Here is a 12,045-nt window from a genome sequence, read left to right as displayed (position 1 = left end):
CTGAGCGTGAGCATTGTTTCAGAGCCTCCCGCTGGGCTGGGCTGAATTGTGGGGTGAGAGAAAGAGGGAAGTGGGGGACAGACGGTTGAGGGATGGGAGGGCTGGGATACGGGGTCCGGAGTTATGTGTACCACAGGATGATGGTTCCGCTGGGTTGTGGGGTGAGAGAGAGAGGGGGAATCAGGGACGAATGGGTGAGGGATGGGAGGGAGGAGATACAACATGTTTATCATTGAGATAGATGGTGCACCAGTTATAGTGTAAATCAGTTACCAACATACTAAACAAAGCAGAAGAATAAACGTCCTCTCACAATAAACTGCGTTTATTTTCAGCAAACTTAACATGTGTAAATATTTATATGAACATAACAAAATTCAACAACTAAGACATGAACTGAACAAGTTCCACAGACATGTGACTAACAGAAATTGAATAATGTGTCCCTGAACAAAGGGAGGGTCAAAATGAAAAGTAACAGTCAGTATCTGGTGTGGCCACCAGCTGCATTAAGTACTGCAGTGCATCTCCTCCTCATGGACTGCACCAGATTAGCCAGTTCTTGCTGTAAGATGTTACCCCGCTTTTCCCCCAAGGCACCTGCAAGTTCCCAGACATTTCTGGGGGGAATGGCCCTAGCCTCACCCTCTGATACAACAGGTCCCAGGCGCGCTCAATAGGATTGAGATCCGGGCTCTTCGCTGGCCATGGCAGAACACTGACATTCTTGTCTTGCAGGAAATCATTCACAGAACGAGCAGTATGGCTGGTGGCATTGACATGCTGGAGGGTCATGTCAGGATGAGCCTGCAAGAAGGGTACCACATGAGGGAGGAGGATGACAACAAGCTCAGTCAGATGATGTTGTGAAACACCGTCCCAGACCACGACGGACACTCCACCTCCAAATCGCTCCCGCTCCAGAGTACAGGCCTCGATGTAACGCTCATTCCTTTGACGATAAACGCGAATCCGACCATCACCCCTGGTGAGACAAAACTGCAACTCGTCAGTGAAGAGCATTTTTTGCCAGTACTGTCTGGTCCAGCGACAGTGGTTTTGTGCCCATAGGCAACATTGTTGCCGGTGATGTCTGGTGAGGACCTGGCTAACAACAGGCCTACAAGCCCTCAGTCCAGCCTCTCTCAGCCTATTGCGGACAGTCTGAGCAATGATGGAGAGATTGTGCGTTCCTGGTGTAACTCGGGCAGTTGTTGTTGCCATCCTGTACTTGTCCCGCAGGTGTGATGTTCCGATGTACCGATCCTGTGCAGGTGTTGTTACACGTGGTCTGCCACTGCGAGGATGATCAGCTGTCCGTCCTGTATCCCTGTAGCGCTGTCTTATGCGTCTCACATTGCAATGTATTGCCCTGGCCACATCTGCAGTCCTCATACCTCCTTGCAGCATGTCTAAGGCACGTTCACGCAGATGAGCAGGGACCCTGGGCATCTTTATTTTGGTGTTTTTCAGAGTCAGTAGAAAGGCCTCTTTCGTGTCCTAAGTTTTCATAACTGTGACCTTAATTGCCTACTGTCTGTAAGCTGTTAGTGTCTTAACGACCATTCCACAGGTGCATGTTCATTCATTGTTCATGGTTCATTGAAGCATGGGAAATAGTGTTTAAACCCTTTACAATGAAGATCTATGAAGTTATTTGGATTTCTTACGAATTATCTTTGAAAGACAGGGTCCTGAAAAAGGGACATTTGTTTTTTTTGCTGAGTTTATATGTCTGATGTCTTAACTGACTAGAAGAATTGGGTGCTAAATGATCGTCCAGTAGACTCTTAAGTAAATCACAAGTCAAAGAGGACAAGCTCTCTCAGAACAAAATGTGTTGTTCGCATTTATAGTAAAAACATGAGCTTCATGATGAAGGCTCTCATGTCTATTCTTCTGTCTGAGCTTTATCCACCATGGTAATGTACAACAGCTGTCTGTCGCTCCAGCCTCCATAAACAGTAGCTCTGCTCCCAGATATCCGCTCACTCAGTATGACAAGCTACTTAAAGAACTTTACACAGGTTCACACCCTTCACCTGTATGTTATTAGCATTACTATGTTGATATACTAAGGCAGGTTCCTCATTGAGGACATTGGATGTGCATGTTTCGACCAAATGTTATACATGAAATTCTAATGGATCTCTCTCTGATCCCACTTATAGATTGGCTTGTCTGTGGCAGTCTGGGTTGTGTGACTCAGTCAGTGTTTGTGTGAGGCTGCATATTGTGGGAGGCATTCATTCCGAGTAGAGGATGTTCAAACACTACGACCCTCCTCCCTAATTGTCATGTCTTTTTCCACTTCGCTAATTTGATGAATTACAGACCCAATCAGAGACCCTGTCTAGCCTAGTGGCAGAGATCCGAGGTCCACTGATGTGTAGAGGAGGGTTAATACTTGACTAGACTGAGGTGAAACTAACGGCCAAGAGGTTACCTCAGTGGAATGTTGGGGTGAGAGTGGTCGTCACGGGAGACGAGCTCCATGTGGGAGAGAATGGAGAGAATGTGATCGATCTTTCTCCACTAAGCACTCTCCCTACGCCACGATGATAAGCCCACCAACGCCAATGAAAGGCTTTTCACCTAGTGTCTGGAGTTATTTGGGGGGAATTAGGGTCTGAAGAGGGGAAGGGGAAGAAGAGGGAGAGCAATGATCCATATGTGAATGTCTAACTCATTAGGGTTTTGTTACTGTCAGTGATAGGGATAGATTAATTTGTGAAAGAACTATAGACCATGGACACATCAGTTACCGCAAGATGAGATATTCTCTACATCTGTGCTTATGCTTTGTGTGTTCTCATGCAAACAATGATGTAATAGTGATTGTGATGATAGTCAGGTGATAGCACAGAAGTACATCTGCTAATGGATTAGATACATTGGAGGAGATCCATAAATGTTCAGTGGTGAAATGGCATATCTTTATGACGTATGGTGACATATCTTGACGAGAGCATTGGATGTTATCGTTGTACAGTTATGCAATGCTGAAATTAGAAATGTTGCTGATATCTATAATAGTACCGTACCCTTCTGTCATGACGTTGGCCTGGGGGAAGGTTTATAACAGTCATAAATACCTCTTCCCCCTTTTTTCCTCTCTCTACACTTAGCATCAGGTAGCTTGGTCACAAAAATCAGAAAAGCAATCAAATTAATCGTTTACCTTTGATGATCTTCAGATGTTTTCACTCACGAGACTCCCAGTTACACAACAAATGTTCCTTTTGTTCCATAAAGATTATTTTTATATCCAAAATACCTCTGTTTGTTTGTCGCGTTATGTTCAGAAATCCACAGGAAAGAGCGGTCACGACAACGCAGACGAAAATTCCAAATAATATCCGTAATGTCCACAGAAACATGTCAAATGTTTTTTATAATCAATCCTCAGGTTGTTTTTAAAATATATAATCAATAATATATCAACCGCAACGGTCTTGTTCAGTAGGAGAGGGAAAGGAAATGGCTGTCCGAACTCTGTTGCACGAGCAAAACCCATGTGACCACCCGACGAGATGTTATCTTTCTGGCTCATTTTTCAAAATAAAAGCCTGAAACTATGTCTGAAGACTATTGACACCTTGGGGAAGCGATAGGAAAATGAATCTGGTTGATATCCCTTTAAATGGAGCAATGGGAGGCTATGGAACATGGAGTTTTCAAAATAGAAGCCACTTCCTGGTTTGATTTTTCTAAGGGTTTCGCCTGCAATATCAGTTCTGTTCTACTCACAGACAATATTTTGACAGTTTTGGAAACTTTAGAGTGTTTTCTATCCTAATCTGTCAATTATATGCATATTGTAGCATCTGGTCCTGAGAAATAGGCCGTTTACTTTTTTTTCTCCAAACATAAAAATAGTGCCCCCTAGCTTCAAGAGGTTAAATTAACACCCCGGCCATCCTACAATCTAAGCTTGATGCCCTCAATCTCACACAAATGATCAATGAACCTGCAAGGTACAACCCCAAATCCATAAACACAGACACCCTCATAAATATCATCCTAACTAACTCTCCCTCCAAATACACCTCTGCTGTTTTCAACCAAGATCTCAGCGATCACTGCCTCATTGCCTGCGTCCGTAATGGGTCTGGGGGTCAAACGACCACCCCTCATCACTGTCAACCGCTTCCTAAAACACATCTGTGAACAGGCCTTTCTAATTGACCTGGCCGGGGTACCCTGGAATGACATTGACCTCATCCCGTCAGTAGAGGATGTCTGGTTATTCTTTAAAAGTGCCTTCCTCACCATCTTAAATGAGCATGCTCCATTCAAAACATTTAGAACTAGGAATAGATATAGCCCTTGGTTCACTCCAGACCTGCCTGCCCTTGACCAGCACAAAAACATCCTGTGGCGTTCTGCATTAGCATCGAATAGCCCCCGTGATATGCAGCTTTTTAGGGAAGTTAGGAACCAATATACACAGCCAGTTAGGAAAGCTAAGGCTAGCATTTTCAAACAGAAATTTGCATCCTGTAGTACAAACTCAAAAAAGTTCTGGGACACTGTAAAGTCCATGGAAAATAAGAGCACCTCCTCCCAGCTGCCCACTGCACTGAGGCTAGGAAACACTGCCACTACCGGTAAATCCAAAATAATTGAGAATTTCAATAAGCATTTTTCTACGGCAGGCCATGCTTTCCACCTGGCTACCCCTACCCCGATCAACAGCTCTGCGCTCCCCACAGCAACTCGCCCAAACCTCCCCAGCTTCTCCTTCACCCAAATCCAGATAGCTGATGATCTGAAAGAGCTGCAAAATCTGGACCCCTACAAATCAGCCGGGCTAGACAATCTGGACCCTCTTTTTCTAAAATTATCTGCCAAAATTATTGCATCCCCTATTACTAGCCTGTTCAACCTCTCTTTCGTATCGTCTGAGATTCCCATAGATTGGAAAGCTGCCGCGGTCATCCCCCTATTCAAAGGGGGAGACACTCTAGACCCAACTGCTACAGACCTATATCTATTATACCCTGCCTTTCTAAGGTCTTTGAAAGCTAAGTTAACAAACAGATTGCCGACCATTTTGAATCTCACCGTACCTTCTCCGCTATGCAATCTGGCTTCAGAGCTGGTCATGGGTGCACCTCAGCCACGCTCAAGGTCCTAAATTATATCATAACCGCCATCGATAAAAGGCAATGCTGTAAAGCCGTATTCATCGACCTGGCTAAGGCTTTCGACTCTGTCAATTACAACACTCTTATTGGCAGACTCAACAGCCTTGGTTTCTCAAATGATTGCCTCGCTTGGTTCACCAACTACTTCTCCTATAGAGTTCAGTATGTCAAATCGGAGGGCCTGTTGTCCGGACCTTTGGCAGTCTCTATGGGGGTGCCACAGGGTTCAATTCTCGGGCCGACTCGCTTCTCTTTATACATCAATGATGTCGCTCTCGCTGCTGGTGATTCTTTGATCCACCTCTATGCAGACGACACCATTTTGTATACCTCTGGCCCTTTGTTGGACACTGTTAACTAACCTCCAGATGAGCTTCAATGCCATACAACTCTCCTTCCGTGGCATCCAACTGCTCATAAATGCAGGTAAAACTAAATGCATGCTCTTCAACCGATCGCTGCCCGCACCTGCCCGCCCGTCCAGCATCACTACTCTGGACGGTTCGGACTTAGAATATGTGGACAACTACAAATACCTAGGTGTCTGGTTAGACTGTAAACTCTCCTTCCAGACTCACATTAAACATCTCCAATCCAAAATTAAATCTAGAATCGGCTTCCTATTTCGCAACAAAGCATCCTTCACTCATGCTGCCAAACATACCCTCGTAAAACTGACTATCCTACCGATCCCCGACTTTGGCAATGTCATTTACAAAATAGCCTCCAACACTCTACTCAACAAATTGGATGCAATCTATCACAGTGCCATCCGTTTTGTCACCAAAGCCCCATATACTACCCACCACTGCGACCTGTATGATCTCGTTGGCTGGCCCTCGCATCATACTCGTCGCCAAACCCACTGGCTCCAGGTCATCTATAAGTCTTTGCTTGGTAAAGCCCCGCCTCATCTTAGCTCACTGGTCACCATAGCAGCATCCACCCGTAGCACGCGCACCAGCAGGTATATCTCACTGGTCACCCCCAAAGCCAATTCTTCCTTTGGCTGCCTCTCCCTCCAGTTCTCTGCTGCCAATGACTGGAACTAACTGCAAAAATCTCTGAAGCTGGAGACTCTTACCTCCCTCACTAGCTTTAAGCACCAGTTGTCAGAGCAGCTCACAGATCACTGCACCTGTACATAGCTCATCTGTAAATAGCCCATCCAATCTACCTCATCACAATACTGTATTTATATGTTGTATTATATGCTGTATTTATGTTGGCCAGGTCGCAGTTGCAAATGAGAACTTTTTCTCAACTAGCCTACCTGGTTAAATAAAGGTGAAATAAAATTAAATAAATTAATATAGAGTTTGAAATATTTAAATATAGAGTTTTCTATACAGCTTTAGGCTCACACTGTCACGTTCGCTGGAATAAATATCAGACCAAGGCGCAGCGGATGTTGAGTTTCACTTTATTATTAAATCATGAGGAACTTAGCAAAGACAAAAACAAATAAACTAACAACGAACCGTGACTACTGAGATGCTACGTGCACTAACTCAAAACAATATCCCATACACACAGGTGGGACACAGGTGGGAAAATCAGCTGCCTCTAATTGGGAATCATACAAATCACCAACGTAGAAAATAAACTAGAACACTACATAGAAATAAATAAACTAGATCACCCCCAGTCACACCCTGACCCACTTCACCATAGTGAAACAATGGCTCTCTATGGTCAGGGCATGACACATACATATGATTCTGTTCATTTTGTTTAGATCTCATGAATATGTTGTTTCCTCCTCCTTACAGACCGTGGCTCTACGGGACACCTAGACCTGACCGAGTTGATCGGAGTGCCACTCCCTCCCTCTGTCTCCTTCATCACCGGCTATGAGGGCTTCCCGGCCTACGGCTTCGGGCCTGACGCCAACATCGGACGTCTCACCAAGACCTTCATGCCCGATCCTTTCTTCAGGGACTTTGCCATCATTGTCACCATCAGGCCCAGCAGCAAACAGGGAGGGGTGCTGTTCGCCATCACTGATGCCCAGCAGAAGGTGGTGCAGCTGGGGTTGGCACTGACGCCCGTGGAGGACGAGACCCAGAGGATTCAGCTGTACTACACCGAGGGGGGCGAGGAGTCCTCACACAGCCAACAGGTGGCGTCCTTCAAGTTGCCTGATATGAGGAATAAGTGGACGCGCTTCACTCTGTCGGTGCAGGACCAGGAGGTACGCCTCTATATGGACTGTGATGACTTCCAAGCAGAGACCTTCCACAGGAGCAGCCGCCAGCTCAGCTTTGAACCCAGCTCAGGCATCTTCGTGGGCAATGCTGGAGGAACTGGCCTGGAGAAGTTTGTGGTAAGTAATCTACCACTTATTGGTCTTCTGTTTCATTTGACCATGTTGCATAGTGTGTCTGTGTGTGTGTGTGTGTCTGTGTGTGTGTGTGTGTGTGTGTCTCTGCGCTGTGTAGTGAGAGTCCTACTGTTTTCCCAGTCTGTGTTAGCATGAACATTACTCCAATAACAAGATCGTCTGTGTAGAATTATTCTTAACAACTGTACTAAAAGCTCCACAGCTGGGTATTCTTCCACCTGGCTGTGCACCACTTGTTTAGCATACAATATCCTATTCTAACAAGAATGTTTAGCTATATCATGTATAGTGATTACTGTATGAATGTGCTCAGTCATGGATTATAGTCAGTTGATCACAGTTTTTCAGAATCAGCTCATATATGGTTGTATAACTCAGCTCCAAACATTCTGGTATTTGACAGCCATCGATAGGACACAGACCTGATTCAAGGCTAACGGGAGGTCTTGGCGGTCTCTCAGAGAGGAAGGGAGAGATATCAGTAAGCCTTGTTTAATAAACAGAACCACCTCTGCATGGTCAACTCAGCTCAGCTCAAGGCCTCACGTTAATGTATCCTGTGATCTCTGTTCCAGTCTTTCCTGACAGGAGAGACTGAGGTTCACTCAAATCAAATCAAATTTGATTGGTTATATACACATGCTTAGCAGGTGTTATTGCGAGTGTAGGGAAATGCTTGTGCTTCTAGTTCCGACAGTGCAGTAATATCTAACAAGTAATCTAACAATTCCACAACAACTCCCTAATGCACACAAATATAAGTAAAGGGATGGAATAAGAATATATACATATAAATATATGGAAGAGCAATGGCAGAGCGGCATAGGCAAGATGCAATAGATGGTATAAAATACAGTATATACATATGAGATGAGTAATTTAAGATATGTAAACATTATTAAAGTGACTAGTGATACATTTATTAAACGGTGTCTTCCCCTTCTACCCCCACATTGACTGTCTTCCAGTGACGTTGCAGAGAGTGAGACCATTGAGATATTTCATCTAGATTATCTATGGAGACAACTGTACGGCTGTTTCAATATAGTCAATGAAAATATTAATATCATACTTCAAGCCCAATAAGAGCAAAAGTTCCCTTAAAGCCTGGCCACTTCAATATGGTCCAACAAACACTGATGATGGAGTGAATGTGAATGGGACTTTATTCTCCAAATGAACCGTCCTGCAATGTTCTTTATTAACATGCGGCTGTGCTTTAAGAGTGGTGCTGACGGTGGTGGTAGTGGTGTGTGTTTGGGAAAGTAGTTTCCATGGCGATGGCAGCAAAGTGGGTAGCTTTTCCTTTTGTTGTTGTGAGGCACTTTGGTGCCGGCCAGGGGCCTGAGAGGTCCAGGAGGGGTAAAGACAGTGTCAGTCAATCAGAGCAGAGGGGCCAGAGAGGGAGGGAGGAGAGGGGGAAATAAGGGGGAGAGAGAGGGAAGAGGAGAGGAGTGGAAGCAGAGAGGTGGAGGGGGGTGAGAGGAGGTGGGAGAAGGAAGAGGAGAGAGGCAGAGAGAGGAGGGGGGAGATGGGTAGAGGGGTGAGTGAAAGGGGGAGAATCAGGGGGAAAGAGATCCCACAGCCAACAGAACACTGTCTTGCTGGGAGATACAATACTGATGGGCCAAATGCCTTGCCAAGAGATGGCTCTCACCCTTCAAAACCAGCCTGGACAAAGCTCTGGGTTTTGTTCTGATGCAGCCTTCATTAGTTTCACTCGCTCCCTCTGTCTTTGTGTCTTTGGCCTTGTGTTCTGCCTCTGTTTCTCTCTATCTCCTATGGTATGATTTTATGATTTCACAGTAACTGTGTTTCAGTCAGCAGTTTGCTGTGTTCTGTACTCTGTATTTTACTGATCATAATCTGCTACTGTACGTGATGTTAATCTACTCATCCTGTCGGCTTCTAGTCCATGGGCCTTAGCCAATGTTTTTGTTGCCACACTCTTTCATGATCACTGGTATTCACTATAATGTCCTCCAATGACGTCATCGTGTTGCACATTACACGCTTTAGGTTAATAACGCGGAAGGTGGAAGGAATGCTTGTGACAATGACAGTTAATGAGTGGGTGCCCAGCCCTGTCAAATACTGCTCACAGATTAAAATGTGTGTAACCATGTGTTGCTTGTAGAAAGGGCCTCTTGCCTCTAAATGTAAGCATTTTCTACCTGTATAGGAAAGCCTTCAGAATAAACGTTCCTGCTGTGTGACTCTTTTTGCTTCTCTCTCTCTCGTCTCAATTTAGCCAATTCAATTAGCTATATAAGCACAATAACTCCCTATTATACATCATCAAAGCATTATTACATCTCTCTTTCCCTCTGTACAGGGCTCTATCCAGCAGCTGGTGATCAAGCCGGACCCCAGGGCTGCAGTGGAGCAGTGTGAAGAGGATGATCCCTATGTGAGTGTCTACACCACAGCCTGTTCCATAGATATGTATTCATCCATAGCCTTGAGCTCCTGATATTCTAAAGACCTTGCCAGTACAGATTATTTAATACGTGTTAAGCTTCTGGCTCTCAAAACGAATTTATACATGACTTGACTCTGCATAGAGCATACTGGTGGCTCCCTCTTGTGTTTAAAATGTGAAGTACTGTTTCTGGTTGATTGCTTCACTGGCTCTCACTCATATCACTCACTATGTAACAACATTTGCCTGTACAAAGCTGCCACTACTCTGGCCTTCTGTGCCTAAATGATGGAATGAAGAGTTAGTTTCCTCTAGTGGTTATTGAGAGAAATGCTACTTCTAGGCCACTGGTGTCAATCTCTTCTTTTTTATTTTATTTTTATTTCACCTTTATTTAACCAGGTAAGCTAGTTGAGAACAAGTTCTCATTTAAAACTGCGACCTGGCCAAGAAAAAGCACAGCAGTTCGACACATACAACAACACAGAGTTACACATGGAATAAACAAACATAGTCAATAATACCGTAGACAAAAATAAAAATCTATATACAGTGAGTGCAAATGAGGTAAGATAAGGGAGGTAAGGCAATAAATAGGCCATGGTGGCAAAATAATTACAATTAGACACTGGAATGGTAGATGTGCAGAAGATGCATGTGCAAGTAGAGATACTGGGGTGCAAAGGAGCAAGATAAATAAATAACAGTATGGGAATGAGGTAGTTGGATGGGCTATGTACAGGTGCAGTGATCTGTGAGCTGCTCTGACAGCTGTTGCTTAAAGCTAGTGAGGGAGAAATGGGTCTCCAGCTTCAGTGATTTTTTCAGTTCGTTCCAGTCATTGGCAGCAGAGAACTGGAAGAAGAGGCGGCCAAAGTAGGAATTGGCTTTGGGGGGTGACCAGTGAGATATACCTGCTTCTTTGAATAGAGATGTGTGGTAATGTCTCCTGTATTCCAGGCTTCTGGGGATGGGAGTGGGGATGACACGTTGCATGACCGTGAAACAGATGACAAGTTGATGAACATGGAACGAAAAAAGGAAACAGCACAGGTGAGTAAAAGTGGGAGGTGTGAGCACGGGGTGTAAGAGAGGAATGTGTTCGGTGAAACAGAATGTCAGCAGACGCTGGGTGAGCGTTGGTGAGACAAGGAACGGTCCGCACAGCTAAGATTGGCTTGGGCACAAGGCACATTGTTGTCTGAGCAACACTCCCTGATAGACTTCATTGGACGTCTCTTACATGTAGCAGAACAGCTTTTCTGTATCATCAGTTGAAATTTGTCCTGGTACAAAACACAAGTATGTAAAAGTGAACACTGGGGGATATATTCAAGTTCAAGTAGGAAGATTCAGTACCTCCATCTCTACCCAGAGATAAGTCTCTACACTGGCCTTTCATGTGTGTTATGGCTATGGGTAGCAGTGGTTGTTTATGTACCTAGTGAACACCCCTTGGTTGTTGTCCGTTTCTCTTCCTTTGCTGGATTGCTCCAGATTCTGGCTGTGTGTTTGCTACATTCACTTTCATCCTCCTATCACTAGCCGTGTAACATACTGTACTTGTCATCTCACTCTGCCCCTAAATAAACGCACAATCTGCCCTGACCCCAATTCCTACAAATAAATATATTACATAAGCTGCCTGTTCTTATTTGAATCTTGTCCAGATGTTTTAATTAGCTAGATATTTCATTTCATTGGACAATTGGACAATTATAATTTATTTCAAATAAATTGGACATTGTTTTATCAGTTTACTTACTGTTCATTCCTGCTTCCCTCCCTCTTTTTACAATATCTCCCTCCCTGATTTTCTTTCCCTCCAGCCAGAGGACATGCTAAGCTTGCCAGTGCGAGCTCCACCCACAGAGTCTCCAGAGTTGGAGCTAGATGAGTACACTGTTCACCTGACCCCCACAAACAAAGCACATCAGGAGATGCTGCTCGAAGGTGGGGAAGGCAGGTTCACCATACTCTGATCTTAACCAATCATGTCATGGCATTACAGGGCACTTTCAAATTACTTGATTGGCAAGCTTGATTTAACTCACCTGGTGACTGTAAATTATTAGATTTTCCCTTTGCATTGATCAATCTTATTTGTCTCTCATTGGCTATTCTAGTTT

At 44.5% G+C, this 12,045-nt stretch overlaps 1 protein-coding gene across 8 annotated transcripts in view; it reads left to right on the top strand.

Moving 5' to 3' along the window:
- Positions 1 to 12,045, top strand: part of LOC139386613 (collagen alpha-1(XV) chain-like) — a 39,866-nt gene that overhangs the window by 15,010 nt on the left and 12,811 nt on the right. For 5 of the 8 annotated variants that reach the window (XM_071132331.1, XM_071132329.1, XM_071132332.1 and 2 more), the window contains 4 exons: positions 6,923 to 7,476; positions 9,830 to 9,904; positions 10,877 to 10,969; positions 11,746 to 11,869. In XM_071132331.1, the coding sequence (XP_070988432.1) occupies positions 6,923 to 7,476; positions 9,830 to 9,904; positions 10,877 to 10,969; positions 11,746 to 11,869 (846 nt within the window). Of the gene's footprint in view, positions 1 to 6,922; positions 7,477 to 9,829; positions 9,905 to 10,876; positions 10,970 to 11,745; positions 11,879 to 12,045 lie in introns of all 8 variants that reach the window. The other 3 variants (XM_071132330.1, XM_071132327.1, XM_071132325.1) reach the window with 1 other exon arrangement.

This window comes from Oncorhynchus clarkii, chromosome 28 (assembly GCF_045791955.1).
Source record: "Oncorhynchus clarkii lewisi isolate Uvic-CL-2024 chromosome 28, UVic_Ocla_1.0, whole genome shotgun sequence".
In the NCBI taxonomy this organism is placed as follows: Eukaryota; Metazoa; Chordata; class Actinopteri; order Salmoniformes; family Salmonidae; genus Oncorhynchus; species Oncorhynchus clarkii.
This window is presented reverse-complemented; position numbering and strand designations above follow the sequence as displayed.